The 17638-nt window shown below is 50.5% G+C and overlaps 1 protein-coding gene and 1 non-coding gene across 7 annotated transcripts in view; both read right to left on the bottom strand.

Moving 5' to 3' along the window:
• Positions 1 to 1560: 1560 nt before the first annotated feature.
• Positions 1561 to 17638, bottom strand: part of HNRNPUL1 (heterogeneous nuclear ribonucleoprotein U like 1) — a 36971-nt gene continuing 20893 nt past the window's right edge. For all 6 annotated transcript variants that reach the window (XM_047835425.1, XM_047835426.1, XM_047835422.1 and 3 more), the window contains exons 8-15: positions 17348 to 17614; positions 15983 to 16105; positions 15756 to 15884; positions 7031 to 7199; positions 6138 to 6422; positions 4760 to 5049; positions 3287 to 3478; positions 1561 to 2745 (exon numbers count right to left, since the gene is read on the bottom strand). In XM_047835425.1, coding sequence (XP_047691381.1) covers positions 2629 to 2745; positions 3287 to 3478; positions 4760 to 5049; positions 6138 to 6422; positions 7031 to 7199; positions 15756 to 15884; positions 15983 to 16105; positions 17348 to 17614 — 1572 coding nt within the window. In that variant the 3' untranslated portion in view covers positions 1561 to 2628. The remainder of the gene's footprint in view (positions 2746 to 3286; positions 3479 to 4759; positions 5050 to 6137; positions 6423 to 7030; positions 7200 to 15755; positions 15885 to 15982; positions 16106 to 17347; positions 17615 to 17638) is intronic.
• On the bottom strand, positions 7903 to 8005 carry LOC125153860 (U6 spliceosomal RNA). Its single transcript, XR_007147602.1, has one exon. It is a non-coding gene; the product is annotated as a U6 spliceosomal RNA (small nuclear RNA).

Here is a 17638-nt window from a genome sequence, read left to right as displayed (position 1 = left end):
AGACACCACGCAAGTGACTACCCTGAGTAGCCAGGGATCTTATGGGGTTGCCTACCCCAGCCTGGAGGGTCAGGGAAGGCATCCTTCCAGGAAGAGACACCCAAGCTGAGACCTGAACGATGAGCAGGACTTAAAACCACTGATCTAACGTTCAGAGGAACAGCAAAAGATGAAGCCAGAGAGGTCACCAGGAGCCAGGCACACGGGTGGGGGTGGGGGGCTCATAAGCTGCACTAAGTAGCTTGAGCTCCTTTATCCTTCAGGTAGCAGGCAGGAGGGCATCAGGGTAAAGGACTAGAGGTAAGGGGAATCTGTGAGGAGGCTGGTGCAATGATCCAGACACTGGACAGGAGCAAGGGAATAACTTCCCATTGGCATCGCCAGGGTGAGGGATCTGGAGGCCCATTTGCTACACAGCAGATGGGTGGAGACTACACTTAAGAGATTACCCAGAGAGGTCAGCAGAGGGTGCTGTTGCCCTACATGTGGACCTGCAAGGAAGGGGATTTCCCAGATGGGGGCCAAGGCCCTTCCTTCTGCTCTCCGGGATAGGCCGAGTGGGGGCAGGGGTACTGTAGGGTCCCTTTTAGCCCAACTAGCCACCAGTCTTGGCTCCATCTCACATTCTAATGCCCCAGCCCCAATCTCAAAGCTGGTCAGCCTTCCTCCTGCCTTTTTGCAGCCTGTGTCCCATTCACAAGGCTCTGAGGTACTATAAGGGAAGGGGCTGAACTGGCCACTCCTGTGCCCCAGGACTGTCCCTCACAAGGGGCCAGGAATACCACATGTCCAGAGGGGATAAAGGAATGACTCCAGTTGTTGGGAAAGGAGGATACTAGGCCACAGAAATGCAATCAGTCTTTTACCCTGGCTATTTTTAAAACTGTTCTCTTGTCCAGCTCCCCTCACCAAATTCTCCACCTCCGGCTTTCACAGCTGACCACTTGGTGCCGTCACCATTTAGAAAGTCTGTGTTACTTCTGGACTGGCAGACCCGTGAGAGTAGGGCTCAGGACTGCCTTGACCATGCTATATCCCCAGCACTGTCCAGAGTGAGGCACAGAGCGGGCACCGTGGAATTCCCACCGGCCTGGATCCAGAAGCATAGGCAGGAACCGTCCTAAGTCTAGCACCCAAGGCCGGGGCTGACGTGTCTGGGGAGTCACACCCAGTGATGACTCCCAACAGTCCACCCCTGGTCTCCATCCCATCAGCCCTACCTCATCCTCTGCCTAGGGACCTGCCATGCCTTCTACTCACAAATTCATGGAGAGATTTGGGACTGTCTGGTGTGAGAGGATCAGAAAAGAGCGGGGATCAGAGAACTACTTTAAAACTGAGAGCCCCAGTTTTAAGGGGGCATTCCCAGCACCAAAAATGGGGCCCAGCACATGAATCCCTCAATACGTGTTTAATAGATGAGCAAATAATGTCCCCCTGAAAAGGCCCCACCCCAATTAAAGGCCAACTGCAGTAACACTTCAGGGTTTCAACCCTGCTTCCTTCCTGCTAGGAGGTGCCATGTCATTTATTGAAAGAAAACAAAACAAAGCAAACACATTTCTTAATAAGTGCAGTTTGTTAAAATCCTGTTAAAACATATGGGTCAAGGGGAAGTAAAAATAATCAGAGGATCATTGTAGGAAAAACCTTTAGGTCTGGCACCTGGGAGACCTCTGGAGAGGAGGCAGTGGGAGAAATTTCATGTTCTGAAGGGAAGGAGCCCCCCAACCTCCCCTTCTTCCCTCTCACCCGCTTAATCCCACCAGAAACTACCAAGACGCCTGGAATAAAAGGTTTCAAGTTCAATAGTCACACTCTCTCCAAATACAAAAAGCAGTTACAATTCAACTCAACACAGAAGCTTGTGTGCAAAGTTACGGGAAACTGAGACATCGTATAAAAAGTTAGGTTAAAGATGATTCTATAGTTTTGTTTTGTGTGTTCTGTTTTGAGGGTGTGGCTCTTCCTCAGTCACCTGAACTCAGCAAAGAAATGGTTATCCTGATGAAGTATCGACAGCCACAGTAAAAACAGAGAAATTCTAAAAATTAAAAAAAAAAAAAAAAAAGCATAATTACCAAAAAAAAAAAAAAAAATCTGTCACTGCTTCCTCCCTCCGCATTTTACTTTTTAAACTTGTGGGTTTTTTTTTTTTTTAAGTTTTTGATTTTTTTTTTTTTTAAATCCTGAAAAGTAGACAGTAAAACAGCTCCTGGAAGAATTTACAACCAACTGCATGAGGGTGTGGGAAGCTGAGGGGGCTGGAGCAGGACTGGGACAGATGGGCAGAAGGGGCCCTCCCTCAGCCACTGCAGCCTCACTGTTTGACCAAGGGGGGGGGGGGGTCTTCAGTCAAAAAGGAGGAGGGGAGGAGGAAGAAGAGGAGAAGGGGAGGAAGAAGGGGACAAACAGAAAATAAAAGGTCACTGTTGCCTGTTTGAATCCAGAGAAAAATGCCCGGCCCTGTGTTGGGGAAGAAGCCCCTCAGAGGGGAGGCAGTGGGCTGAAAGGAGGCAGCCCTGGGATGACCCGTCCCCCAGCACCACAGGACCCAGTGGGGGTAGACAAGGGGGCCGAGGTGGGCGCTGGTGGAGGAAGCCGGCAGGGGCCTCCAGAGCACACCGGCTACTGTGTGCTTGTGCCTCCCTGTGTGTTCCCGGAGTAGCTCCCGTAGTCGTAGTTCCCGTAGTATGGTGGCCACTGGCCCTGGTTCTGATAGTACTGGTTCCACTGCTGGGCATACTGGAGAGAGAGACCAAGAGCACCAGGTTGTCCTTACCCAGACCCACATTTGGCTCTTGCCTTGACCCTACTCCCACCCAGGGCAGAGATGGGTCCCCTGAGAGAGAAATCAAGGCACCTTGGGAGGACAAGTGGTTGACCTGATGCCACGTGGATGGACAGTCAGGGACTAAAGCCCAGACCTCCTGGCTTGCCAACCTAATGTCCTTTCAGGTACAGCCAGATAGCCATATTCAAAACACTTACTAATAGCTATGATGGCCTAGCACCAACCCAGGGGTGTGGACACTGGCCATGGTGCTGAAGCAGGATTTGAAGGCCCCTGCTTTGTAGTTTGCTTGCTGCACTGGGAGGGGAGGTTCAGATCAGGTATTCAGCAGCTGGTACGTAAGTGTCCACCAAATGGAATGGCTACATCAGACAAATACTGGCCTGAGGCCAGCCCATCTTTTTAGGAATAAATACAGACTCCAGTCCAGGCCCCTGGAAGTCTCTTTAGCACACCCTCCCCCCACCCCCATAGCCTGAGTCTGGCACCTACCTGCTGATACTGGTTATAGCTGGGCTGAGGATAGGTCTGTGCGGTGGGGGGCGGCGGTGGGGTGTAGGGAGCCGGGTTGTAGCCGCCATAGCTCCCATAGTTGTAGGCAGGAGGTGGTGGAGGTGGAGGTGGAGGGGCTGTGTAGCCCTGGCTGTACCCTCCCTGGTTGTACGGTGGCTGGCTGTAACTCGGCTGGAAAACGGGGGGAAAAATCAGGGTTCTGTAAAATAGCTCAGCTGGGATGGAGGAAGGGCCTTTGTAAGCAGTGGGCCCACAAAGGAACTTCCTTGGTGGAGGTTGTCTGAGGGCTGAGGAAACGGGTCAGCTCTGGGACAAGGCAGGACAGGGTGGGATGTAAGGCTGTGTTCTGCAGTCTCCTGGCTCTAAGACCCTGGGGGAGCAAGGCGCACAGCATCTCTTGAAATTCCACTGCTTTTTCCCCTTCAGACTTCTTTGTATATTCAGTAAGCTTGAGCACTCAGTAAGTGGTGGCAGTTGCTCTGGGAAGGTTGGCTGAGAGCAACTGTAGTAGCGATTTCCCAGGTGCTTCCCAAGTCCAGGCTCTATCGTTAACCCATCTAATCCCCCCATCAAATCTGAGAGGCGGGTTCCATTAGTGGCATTTTACAGAGAAGGAAGCTGACACTCAAGGAGGTGAAACAACCGGGCCCAAGTCACACAGTAAGAAGTGGCAGAGCTGGGCGTTAAGCTCTGGTCTGTCTAGTTCCAGAGCTTTCCCCACAAAGCTATAATGCCACCCATCCCTCACAACAAACCTCAGAAGTGAGTTCTATAAACAACTCTAGCCTTTTATGAAGAATATGAGGTCCGGAGAGGTGAAACATTTATGTAAGGTTACAGAACTAAGACGTGGGGTGGGGGCTTGAACTCGTGCCTGCCCAAATCCCATTCTAGGAAATATTCTGGTTAAAGCAGGACTAGGAGCCATTCACCAATGTCTCTTGGCAGCTGTTCCCAGGCCTGGCATGTGGAAGGCGCTCAGGAAATGGCTGCGGACAGCTCTGGGTGACAGGCCTGTGCATACCAGAGTCCGAGCACCAGCTTGTGGAGAGTTGGAACTGAGCTAGGAGCTGCTCCAGAGTGAAACTCTCAGGGCACAGGGCGAGACCTTCCAACCTTAGAGCCTGTCTCAGTACGTTAGAGATAAGGGGGTCAGTCCCTTCCAGCCTCAGCTCCGATCAAGTGCTTTCTTGGGGATTCAGTAGAGGCCAGCGACACAGCCCAGAAAAATTTACTTGCTGGAGCATTCAACACTTATAGCACACCACCCTGACAGGTGGGGTGAGGGGGAAAAACAAGAAGTTCCCAATTTATCTGGGTCTGGAAGGAGTATCTAGGGTCCATCCAGTCAAAAGCACTGCCAGGAAGAAGGGCAGGGCTGGAGGGAAGAGTGGAGACCGGCGGCTGGAGCACGGGACCACAATCGCTGCCCCGTACATGTTATGTTCTCACCTGTGGAGGGCTGTAGCTGCTGACAGTGGGGGTGCTGGTATTGGCGCTCGAGCCAGGGATGTTGCTATTCTTGTTGTAGCTGCTGGCCCCTGGTGGGTTCCGAGCGGGGCTGTAGCTGGGTGGTGGCGGCGGCTGTTGCGGTGGAGGCTGTGGTGGCGGGGGCTGCTGTGGTGGTGGCTGTTGCTGGGGAGCCCGGTTGTAGCTGCCTCGGTTGTTGGAATTGTTGTTATCCCGGCTGTTGTTACCCCAGCGGTTCTGGTTGTAGCCACCACCTCCGCTGCGGTTGAAACCTGCATTGGAGAAGCCAGGTGGGAGGTGTCGTCATTCTGAACTTGGGACCCTCAGGAGCTGGGCTCCACTCTGGGTTTCCCCAGACCCCTGGGCACGTCCCCCATACAGCCCTGGTAACTCAGTCTTCACTGTCTGCTGACAGGTTTGTGCTGCCCACTGGACTGTGAGCTCGTGACCAGGGCTGTTTTGGTTTCTACTGTGTCCCCAGCATCTTGATAGCTATTGAACAAATCAGAGAAGGTCAGGAAGAGGGATGCTAAATATTGAGGACAGTCCTCTTCAGGCTGGGTCAAATGGGCCATCTCTCCTGAGCCCTTGACCAGCTGCTGCTGGGCCCAGAACCCTTCCCCTGTCAACTTCCACAGGTCTCTGGACCTCAGCCTAGACATTGCTATCTTGGGAGGCCTTTCCTGAGCCTGGCTCCCTCACAGGCTGGATCTGGTGTCACCCAAGCTCACAGTAACCCTGGGCTCTGCCATTCAGTCCAGAATCCTTCTGTACTGTCAGCACAGGGTGATGTGTCTGTCCAGGTCATGGCTGTGCCCCCAGAACCATCTAGCACAACACTGAAACAGTTGGGTATGCTAGTTAAATCATGATCATACACTTTACCTCAGAGACAGCAGAACTTAAGATAGAAAACTTGGGCACTGGACCACCTGCTCCCAGCTCTGGATTTAGCTGGGAGAAACTTGGGCAAATTAACCTAAGCCCATTTTTCTATTTGTTTGAATACTAAACCCCAAAAACAGTCCTAACGTTTGCCTTGTGCCTGAGCTGGGAGGCAGGACCGGCAGTAAACTCGGCCTGGCCCCTCTTCTTAAGGAGCTCACGGTCAGATGGAAGGTTGGACTCGTAAAAATGACAGAGGGTGACCTACAAACGGGCATGGGCTTCAGAAGCAATCCCCAGGAGAAGCAGGACAGTGGGAATTTCCCTGAGGCCCCAGAGTTTGATCACCTTGGTTCTCCACCAGAATTCAGCCCACAGCTGGTGCTAGGGAAAATTCATCTGCTGACTGAATAAGCAATCACCAACCCTGACCCGGGAGCCAAGAGCGGAGAGAGCTCTGCTTGAGATGTCTCACCTCCTCGGTAGTTGCCTCCTCCACCACTGCCTCCTCCTCGGTTCTGGAAGCCTCCTCGGTTGCCCCCTGGTGGGCCTCTGTTGTCATAGCGCTGGAAACCACCACCGCCCCCACGGCCCCGAAATCCACCACCACCTCGGTTGTCAAAGCGCTTTTCAGGGGGTGGCCCGGCCTTGCGACCTTCTTCGTTGTATTGCCTCACCAGTTTGTCTGCTTCTTCCCGCTGCAGCTCAATGAACAGCACCTCATCCAGGAAGTCCCCAACGTCTGGTAACGTGAAGTTGGCTAGGAGGAAGGCAGGGCCCCGGAGGGAACAGGGAGAGGGAGGTCAGTACCTCCCAAGGTCTAGTCCCCTACACCCCCAGGACACTGGCCGGCCAGAAGGGAGATGGCAGAGGCATGAATAGTGAGTGACAGAAGTGAGAAAGGGTCCTAACCTCTCTGACAATGATCAGGAGTTAATAAAGACTCTCCTGTCCCTTTTCTGAAGAGGTGGCTACAAGCCCCACCAAATATAAACACTCCCTCCAGCCTCCCCAGGGAGTGGGCCAGAGACGTGGAATCACCATCCTTGTTTCTACACAGGAGCAGAATGAAGCTTGCTCAGTCACCCCACCAGTGGGTGCCAGAGGCAGGAGATGTGCAGGTCTCAGCGTTTCCCGCCACGTGTCCTCTCCCTCATCCTGCCCCAGCCCCATCTAGTCTAAACCATGCTGTGAGAGATGCCAGCAGCTCTTCCATTCACAGGTGCACTAGACCGGGAAGGGCAAAATGGGAGCAAGGAAAGAATGGATGGACAAGATCAAAAGAGGAATAAGCAAGGAGCTGGGGAGGAAAGGACGATGGAAGGCGCTTTTCTCCTAAGGACCCTGCTGTGCTGGCTTATCTCCTACCTTTCATTTCTAGGACCGCGTGATCTGGGACATCCTTCCCCTCCTCATCAGTTCGCTTTATAGTCCGGTCTTTTAGGTCCTCATCAGTGGGACAAATTACAATAGCTTTGCGCTGGAAGCCTTCAAATGGTCTCATTTTTCGTCTCTGGGCTGACCCATAAACATTTGTCTAGGGGTAGGAAACAGAAGAGGCAAGAGATGGTACGTTACGAGTTGGGTTTTTCCCTATCAGGTATTCTGTGGGCCAGGAATTGAGAAAAGGACACTAGCTCTAAGCAAACAAAACAAAACAAACTCAGGAAACTGTGCTCTTTTTTTGTTAAGATTCTTGAGCCCATTCTGAGAAATTGGCTTTGGGAAAGTGGCTGCTGACAGTCACAGGACAAGGGGTACCTACACTTGGGCTTTTAACTCCTATTTGTTCTTGGTATGCCATTTTACGCCCTACCCCTCCCCACCCCCAATTCTAAAAGTAACACCTGCTCACGATAAAACTGTCAGAGTACAAGGATAAAGTTTAGAGTAAGAATAATCCCTTCATCCGCTTACTGCCAGTCCTACTTCCCAGAGATGGCCTGTACTGAATTTATGTATTTCCAGGAAGATCTGTGTGATTTTTTTTCTTTCTTAAAGCACCGACTTTGAGACCTGGTGGAAAAATCTTATAGGTACACAACGAAAAGTGTTCATGTTTAAAATGCAGGGTGCACGGGTAGCTCAGTCGGTTAAGTGTCGCACTCTTGATTTTGGGTTAGGTCATGACCTCACAGTTCATGGGATGGAGCCTGCCTGGGATTCTCTCTCCCTCTCTCTTTACCCCTTCCCTGAGCTTGCTCTCTCCCCTCCTTTTCTCTCTCTCTCATAAAAAATAATAAAATATGCAACGCTTCACAAACGTGTCATCCTTGAGCAGGGGCCATGCTCACCTTCTCTGTGTCGTTCCAATTTTAGTGTGTGTGCTGCCAAAGTGAGCACTGATCTGTGTGATTTTTAACACAAGTGGAATCATGCTACATACTCTCCTGAAGGCTTTTTTCACTTAATGTTTCTTTAACCTTTTTTCTGTGTGTTCACTTTTAATGGCTCCATAATATTTACACAGTGGTTGCCATAATCAACCACCCCCTTTTGACTGCCGTGTGGACTGTTTTCATTCCCTCAGTCCCTCTCTAAAACATCAGTCTCATCCACAGGCTTTTACCCAGAGCCTGACGAGGCAGCAGCCCATGCTTTTCACAAGTGGTTTTGCTGCTAACGTTTTGTTCTCTTCGTCTGGGCGGTGTGCAGTGTGCACTGGGCACAAAGTGGGTCTCTAGAAAACACTTGATTGAGAGCAGCAGTGACCATTAGCTTCCATTTACTGAAAACCAACTACATGCCAGGCCCTTTGGGACTGGGGCCCAGACCTGGGAGATTCAACCTGCACACCCAAACCTTCTGGATGCTACTCCAAAAAAAAAAAAAAAAAAAAGCAGGCCCACCCCCACTAAGGAACCCCCAAACCCCATTCTCTAGAAGTGGGGCCCAGGCACCTATACGGGTATCCACCCTATCCAAACTCAGATACTCAACAGCTCTGGAGTAACGAGGAATAACTGCATTTAAACAACTTCTAATGGCTTTGAAAGGGACTCAAGGGAGAAGCTACAGAGGTGAAGAGTCTGTAAGGGGCATGCACCAGTAGACACAAAAATATGGCATTTTGAAGACACAGCCTGGCAAGGTGGAAAAACCCTAGTGCGGCCAGTAACTAGCTCTGGCCAGCCCTTATACAGTTGCCTCATCTGTAAAACAGAGATGAGAAGCTGCCCTCCTAGAGCTGGTGAAGAGTGAGCGGAAAAGGACCACAAAGCAACCGTCCAAACACGAGGAACTCCTAGAGTGGGGTTATGAGGCAGCCTCCAGGGTGGGAGCATCTTGACAGAGGCAAGCAGTGTGTGGGGTGGACCTGGTCAGGTCACACCTGCATGGCCCTGGGTGAAAAACTCTGGCTTACTTGTCTGTAAAATCAACGTACTGCGTATTTCATGAGTCTGAGTCTCAAGCCCTGAAAGGGGAAAAGAGTATGAATGTCATACAGTCGTTATTAAGACAATAGAAGTTCATGTGAGTAAAAACCCTTGATTAGCCCAGGGCCTGGCTCACAGCCAACACTGAACAAATGGGAAGCACGGCTGTTATGGCTATTATTGTGGAGGGGGTGTGTGCCATGGATATTCTCGCTGTTAAAATGTGAATGCAAAGCAACCCAGGCCAGGGGAGGATCAAGCTACAGTGACATCCCATCAGAAGGGCAGGGACAGTGAGATAGGACAGGGAGAAAACAGGCTTTGGGGAAGAAGCTTGGGGTTGAAATCCCAGCTGTGCCTTCTACTATTTGTGAGGCTGTAGACAAGTCACCTAATTAGCCTGCCTCTCAAATTTCTTCATCTGAAAGACAGGGATCATATCACCCTCCTCTTGGCTCTGTTGAGGAGTTGCAGATGTGAAAACGTCTGGCATGTGGCAGGGAGGGGGCAGGAAAAGTTCCAAGTCAACACACACAGGGTGGGTCTGAAAATATAGCCAACAGGACTGACACTATCCTTGGAGAGGCTTCCTAATGGAAAGGACCAAGGAAAGTTAAATTAAAAAAAAAAAAAAAGAAAAAGAAAAATTCACAAGAGATCCTCTCCCAAGACACAAGGAACAGGAAGCTGGGCTGTGGGTCAGCCAGAGCCCAGGGACCCCAGAGCACATTTGCTGAAAGATCTGGGCTGTGGGTGTAGCTGTTCTCACCAACCAGACCCCCAGCCCTAACACACACTAGGCAGGGATGTTCCTCCCTGTTCCCCAGGGAAAATGTTCCACCCTTCAAGGAGGGGCAGGAGGACACCCAGGCTGGGACCTGGGACCAGCCCAAGGAGAGGCCTTGGGCCACAAATGGTTAAGAGGCACATCAGGTTAGAGGAAAGATCCCTCTCTCCACTGCTCTTCCTGGACTCATTCCTAAAGGCAAAGCAGAAAGTGGCATCTGATCATAGCAAGATAGAATTTGGCCTCCTCTAGCTAAATAATGAGGTTTTTCTCCTGGCACAAAGGCCAGAGTGAATAGGTGCCAGTGTGACTGTGGCCCTAGATCATTCTACGGACAACCCATTCCATGTTCTTGCTCTTAAGAAGCGATCCTATTTTGACTGCCTCAAACCCCAAGGACATGGATAAACACCACCTGGAGGTTTCCCAAGGGGCAGATGGGGGGCAGAGGCTCGTCCCTGCACCTTCTGGGGATAGGAGGGGTGGGGGCGGAGCAGAACCAACTCATAAATAGCTGGCCCCTGTCGGGGGAAGTGGCTAGACTTGGAGGGATGGCTCCTCAGACACTCTGGAACGGAGGTGCTGAGAACACACTTGGCGAGTGTTTTCAAGACTGCCTGTCTCTCCCCCTTAGTCCTGGGTTTGGGGAAGGGAAGTGCCTGAACCAGGCCAGTAGAAATGCAAATGCCTGGCTTCCAGGAGGAAAGGGAGTTAGCTGCTGGTGGCTGTTGCTACAGCAAACACAGTGAGGTCAGGGCCCCTGAGCCGGCCCAGCACTGCTACGGTCACTAGGGGCTGCTGGTGGCTGTTGCTAGGAGACCAGCACAACAGCTAGGTCAGCTTTTCCAGCTGTGTGGGATCCCTCTGTCCAGCTCCTGCTTCTCCCAGTCCCACCCTGCTTGAAGATGCTGACTCTACGAAGGTCTGGGGCTATGTTTCTTGCCTCCCTGTCCCCAGCTATCCCCAATCCCAGCCATGTGGGCCGAAGGACAGGAACTGGGTTCCTCAAAGAAGCTATGTGGATAGCTCTAGTGTATGACAGCCTGAGGGAGTGAGGGAGAAACACAGTGGGCTCCCAGCCTGAGTTCTGTGAGAATCCCACTGTCCCCTGTCCAGAGCTCGGCGGGGTCAGGCTGGCAGTGACAGAAACATGGCTGGACTCATGGAGCAAATTTAAAGCTGGTGACAAGAGTTCACTCTGGGCTCAGGGAGATGAATCCAGTGGAAGGAACCACATATGTAGGAAGAGAATTGGCTGGAGTGTCAACAATGACACAGGCTGAGGCTCTGGGGATGGGAAGGTGAAGAGAAACCCCTCCCTCTCCAACACCTGCCAACAACAGGCGGTTAACTTGGGGCCTCTAATCTCAGCCCCAGGTTTCTGTTTCAGGAGAAGGCATGGCGCTTGTCAACAGGGACACAAAGTGGGACTAGAACCACATGTTCTGACGACTGAGGCAGGGCTGGCAATGTGGTCACCTCCAGCGCGATTTCTGATTACTGCCTGGCCTGGCTCTGAGCTGTTAGAGCCCTGAGGGAACTCCTAGCCTGCAGTCCTCAACTCTGGGGTGGTTTAGGGCCCTCACACACGGCCCTGCAGAGGCCTTCTCAAAAGCCTCCAGGAGAGCTCCTGTGGTGGGTCAGGGGCAGGCCAGGCAGCATCTCATTCCAAACGCTTTCCACCGGTAAGAGAGGCCCCCAGAGACCACGTGAAGCAATGTGGCTTCCAACTTCTCTTTCTCCCTTGCTCTTCAGCCTTTTACCAGTCAAGCAAAGCTAGCCATGTCCCTCTCCCCACCACCCTCAGGGCAAAGTCTCAACTCCTTTTATCATCATCCATGTCCTGGCTAGGCACCCCACCTCCAGAAAGCTTTCCTAATTTTCCACCAAGGCTCCCACCATTCTTGGCTGTGACTTTCTGGGAAGTCAGCAGTGACCTGTTCTACCAGTAAACTGACCAAATAACTTCAAATAGGTTCTTTTCCCTGATGAGGCCTAAGCTTCCCCTTTGGTCCATCTACTTTTTTTCCCTCCCCAGATGTCCCACATGATCTCAAGAGGACTCAAGTAATCATGGAATGTAGGTCCAGGCCCCAACACACCTGAGAGCTTGTGCTCAATGAGATACATCCTGGGGTAGGGGCTGGGATCCTGGCCGAAGGCAGAATCCTGGCTCACACAATTTCTTTCTCCTTCCCTCTCAAGGACTAGCATTTCTGAGGCCAACCTAAGTAACAGGAGAGCCACATGGAGGGAGGTCTGAACACTAAGGAAAAATCAGAGAGAAAAGGGAAAAAGAGCCTTGAGCTGAGATCCTGGATTGTAGGGACATGGCCTGCATTACTGTCTCTGCTTTGGGAGGTCTATCTAGCTCAGGAGACAGCTGTTCATCAACTTATCCTCATTGTCAAAGCTGGTGGAGTGGGAAGTGCCAGCATCTGGCCAGGGGTCTGCTGTGAATCTTGTATCATACCCCCAGGATTTTCTGGAACCCACTTTTGGGGCTTAAGCCAAAAAGACAGATAAAACCACTGACTTTAGACCTCTTCCCAGGCCTGAGTAACCTATAGCTTCAGACCCCAAGTCAATCCTACTATCTGTGGTTAATCCAAGAACACTCTTCTCCCTCCTTCAGAGTTTAGGTTATTTTGTCTCCCTGCTGGCCTAGATCACTTGGCCTGACCTGCAGGTCCCCCCTACCAGGAAGCCAGAAGCCCTGAAGAGCACAGGTGCACCCAGTACTGCCCTGGATCCTGTCCCTGAACAAGCCAGCACAAGCTGAGAAGGCTAAGCCGTTCTATGCCTGGCTGAGGTGCTAGGGCTTGACTTCCAGAGAGAGCCCATTTTGAAATGCTGAACACGGATGTTAAGACCATCTACCGCTATGACTATAATCCTTCTCCACCGGGCTACATATTTGAAATAGGTTTCACAGTTAATTTAACCAGCAAACTGAGAAAAAGATAGGCAGGGAATACTTGCTGGGGTGTCCAAACAAGGAATCCTCAAGGTGTTAAAACACCACTGCTCTCACACCTTTGAGGACCCAGCCCCACTGGGGCCTAGTCAGACTACAATTTCAAAATGCCCTGACAAAAAGAATGGGGCAAAATGAGGCTTGTTTAAAAAACAAACTCTGGGGCACCTGGGTGGCTCAGTTGGTTGAGCAGCCGACTTCGGCTCAGGTCATGATCTCGCGGTCAGTGATTTCGAGCCCCGCGTCGGGCTCTGTGCTGACAGCTCAGAGCCTGGAGCCTGTTTCAGATTCTGTGTCTCCCTCTCTCTGACCCTCCCCCGTTCATGCTGTCTCTCTCTGTCTCAAAAATAAATAAACATTAAAAAAAAATTAAAAAAAAAAAACAAAACTCTTAGGGTGCCTGGGTGGCTGTCTGTTTGAGCATCTGACTCTTGATTTCGGTTCAGGTCACAATCTCACGGTCTGTGGGATCAAGCCCCTTGTTGGACTCTGCGCCAACAGCACGGATTGGGATTTTCTCTCTCCCACTCTCTCTGCTCCTCCCCTGCTCACGCTCCCTCCCTCTCTCTCAAAATAAATGAATAAACATGAAAAAAAAAGAAAAAAAAAAGCAAGCAAGAAAGAAAAGGAAGTCTTTTAAAGGGGGAGAAAGCTGGCTATATGCATCAGTAATGGGGCTGAGCTGGGGGAATAACGCTGGGTGGCTCCTGGACTACCTTGTGCTTTTTGTTTTTTTCGTTAACCCAATTAGTACTTTACAAATGTGAGTCTTCAGGGCTCAATCCTATGGTCTCGGTGTTTGTCACTGGATGAAAGTACACCTTTTCAGCTCCACCTTCCAGAATAGCAACACTCAGAGCGAATCTCACATCTCCACTATCACAGAGTAGTGCCAGAGGTGTGGCACGGCTTTGACCAACTTTTAGTTTTTGTAGCATGGCTGTTTCATCAGCAAGCCAAATTTCCACTCTTGACGCCTAACTGCTTGGCAAGATCCTTTAAATAAATTTGTCTATCATAAAGATCACTGATCTTAAAGACTGATCATAAAGATCAATCAATAGCTTTTTTTTTTTGTCTTTAAGAACTAATTTCTTACCATGAGCTCTCTCTTTTTCTATGTTGGCTAGGAGGCCTCATTTCTTCCACTGTAAACATCAGCTTACTGGTTTATTATGAAAAGGATATAACTCGGGAGCAGCCCGATGGAAGAGATGCAGAGGGCAAGGTACAGGAAAGGGGCACGGAGCCACTCTCCCCAAATCTCCATGTGTCCCCTGACCTGGGAGCTCCCGCTCAATTGTTTTGTAGAAGATGTCACTCCTATGCAAAGCCAACCTGGTTCCCTGGAGATTCCAACCACCTGACAAGCCAGCGCCACCACCAGCTCCACCGTCATCAGGACCCTTTGAACTCACAGTAACCAAAGTACCCAGGGCTACATGAATGGCAAGGCTGCCAGTGTGGGAGTACTACTTGGGTTACGTATTTGCACTCAGAGATTTTAAAGAAAGGGCAAATGCAAGGTGGAAGGGAACAGAGGCTTGTTCGTAGATCCCCACGTATAGGATTTGCTACTTGAAAAAGTCTTCAGGGGGGCGCCTGGGTGGCTCAGTAGGTTGAGCGTCCGACTTCAGCTCAGGTCACGATCTCACAGCTCATGGGTTCAAGCCCTGCATCGGGCTCTGTGCTGACCACTCGGAGCCTAGAGCCTGCTTCGGATTCTGTGTCTTCCTCTCTCTCTGCCCCTAACCCACTCACATTCTCTGTCTCTCAAAAATAAATAAACATTAAAAAAAAAAAAAATTAAAAAACAACCACAACAACACTTATTTAAAAAAAAGAAAGAGGGGCGCCTGGGTGGCGCAGTCGGTTAAGCGTCCGACTTCAGCCAGGTCACGATCTTGCGGTTCGGGAGTTCGAGCCCCGCGTCGGGCTCTGGGCTGATGGCTCGGAGCCTGGAGCCTGTTTCCGATTCTGTGTCTCCCTCTCTCTCTGCCCCTCCCCCGTTCATGCTCTGTCTCTCTCTGTCCCAAAAATAAATAAACGTTGAAAAAAAATTAAAAAAAAAAAAAGAAAGAAAAGAAAAAGCCTTCAGGGCAGTGTCAAGAATGATGTCTCATAGGTGGTAAACGTGAGGAACTCATTACTCTGAGACAGGGACCCTTAACCATGTTTGGGTCACTCATACTTTTGAGAATGCTAACAGCCATGGAGGATCTTCCTATCCTAACTCAAAACTGTCCAGTTGTTGTTTTAAAATACATATCTGAGCCTGCATACAAAATTATGATTTAATTTCAAAGGTTCCTAGACCTTCTGATGCTAAGAACCTTCCTCTTAATTGAAATGGCAGGTAGGAAATATGTGATTTAAAAAAAAAAGAAAATACATGACTTAAATATGTATCCCATAGTCATAAAAACATGCTAAGAGAAGCCGGGACATACCTATTCTGTAGGGTAATTAACAACAATCTCCAGCGATCACATGCCAGACCATGTGTCAGATGGGTACCATTATATGATCTCTATTTTATAGACCACAACACTGAGATTTGGAGGATGAGGTCAGCCACCCACAGGCACGCAGCTACGAAGAGGCAGAGCTCGGATTCAAACCCATGTTTGTCCATTTCAGAAATCTACCTCCCTTCCATTTCGCTAAATAGCTGCAGAAGCTGTACTGGTGAGCTGCTGAGAGCCTGAGCTACATCTGGACCATGGCCCCAGGCCCCACCCACAGACCGGGCTCAGAGAACTATGCTGAGTCTGGCACTGTGTCATCATGTATGGCTGACTCCCTGACCAGCACTACAGTCCAAGAGCATTATGCAGGAAAAAAAAAAAAAAAAAGAAAAAAAAAAAAGAAAAAAAAGGACCAGAGGAGAATTCCCAGGTACCCAACAGGCCCCTTCCTTTTTCTGGGGCCTGACGCTCAACCAGTGAGTACCTGATCTAGAATATAGTTGCGTTTCTTGCGGGCGGCGATCTGAATGAGGCGGTTGAGGCACTGGGTGGCCTGCTGGATCAGGACGTCCCAGCGGCCGGCATAGTTCCGCTGCCGGCGTAGGCCCATTACCTGTGGACAGAGGGTGGTGAAGGGGTGGGTGGTCCTGGCTGCAGGGCAGCACTTGGGGGGTGGGAGATGAATATGGAGAGACCAGGAACCATCCTTACCCGCATTTTATCCATGATGGCATTGGTACCCAGGATGTTGTACTTCTTGGAGGGGTTGGAGGCTGCATGTTTGATGGCCCACGTGGTCTTACCGGCAGCGGGCAGGCCCACCATCATCAGAATCTACAAGAATGGGACAAAGCGGGGCACTGAAGCAGTAGCAGTGGGTGGCATGGCAGCCTGGCACCACCCTCACTCACTGGTGACCTCGAGGGTGAGTCTAAACCTCATGGCTGCCTCTGGAAAATAGAAGCAATGAGAGCATCTACCTCACAGCGTTGCTGCTGGGATTCAAAGACATGAGGTGTGTCAGGCTCTTAACAGAGGGCCTGGCATGGGGTGAGCACAAAATCAAGTGCTGTTATCATGATTATTTACATTTTTGTTAGACAGGATGAAGTGGCCTCTGACAGGAAAAAGCCCAGGGAGGGCGATGCACTGGGCATGGTACACGTAGTGGGCACAAGAAGTGGGTACAACCTTCCTGGAGTCTGAGACGGGAACAGACTAACACGCATGACGACAAGCATGGTACTTATTTAGTAGTACATTCAGAATTTGGCAAACACTAGATACAACCTAAACGCCCAACAAGAGGGGGAATGATGAGTTTTTAAGACCATTATAAGTGAGTTTAAAAAGAGGGGTTCGTGTAGTAGGATAAAGCTCACAAAATAATGTTGAATGAAAGGGAGGATACCAAAATGCTTATGCTTTAAGTTCTCAATTATAAGTGTGTGTGTATAAACCAGGCACCTAGCATAGCAAAAAGGATAGCATAAACTTGAAAACTTTAACAGTAAACTTATTTGCAAATGGTGGAATTATGGGGAACTAACCTTTATGTTTAGTTTTTTAGAATAAACATCAAATCACTTATATATCTAGTAAAACATTATCTTGAGAGCAAAGCTCACCAGTACAGCTTTCGCAGCCTCATCACCCCCAAGATCAGTTGTCATTTTTGTTCCTAGCCTTGGCAGCGTTAGGGGATGGAACCGCACAACCTCCTTCAAGAATGCACTCACCAGAAGTGCCTTCACATCCCTGTCTGCTGGGAGGAAAGCCTCCTTTTCCAAGATCCTGACCTCACTGATGGAGCAGTGTGGATGGAGCCATGACAACTTTTTTGGGGAACCTTTCCAAGATTTCGGTCTCTCACGCCAGCCCCTCCCTCTTCCAGGCCACACCCACTCCCTCACCACTGTCTCCCAGCCTTGGGAAGCCTGGAGGAAGAGGCCCCAGGTGTCTCCCTCAGTGAGGCTGTGCGGCTTTCACCACCCCACTGCAGGGTCTCCCTTCTGCCTTGGCAGCAATGTGACTCTGGAGAAGCGGCCTCCAATTCAGTCTTCCGGGCCCACTCACCTCACACTCTGCCTTGCTCTTTGGTCCCACAGTGCCCCGGATCCGCTCGCTCAGGGGAAGGTGCTGGATAAAGGTGAAGCCTGGGAGGACGGAACAGTAGGGCTCTGCCCTCTGCCCGAAGTTGAACTCCACCGCACAATTCTTCACCAGGACGTGAGGGTAGAGGGCCTGACCTCCCAAGGCTTCCTTCTGGATTCGGAAGGCAATGCCCATCCACTTCCCATTCTTGGTGAAGGAAAGTTCCACATCATTTCCACATTCAAAGTCCTAGGAGACAAAGCCAAAGGAAGA

The sequence above is a fragment of the Prionailurus viverrinus genome, chromosome E2 (genome assembly GCF_022837055.1).
Source record: "Prionailurus viverrinus isolate Anna chromosome E2, UM_Priviv_1.0, whole genome shotgun sequence".
In the NCBI taxonomy this organism is placed as follows: domain Eukaryota; kingdom Metazoa; phylum Chordata; class Mammalia; order Carnivora; family Felidae; genus Prionailurus; species Prionailurus viverrinus.
This window is presented reverse-complemented; position numbering and strand designations above follow the sequence as displayed.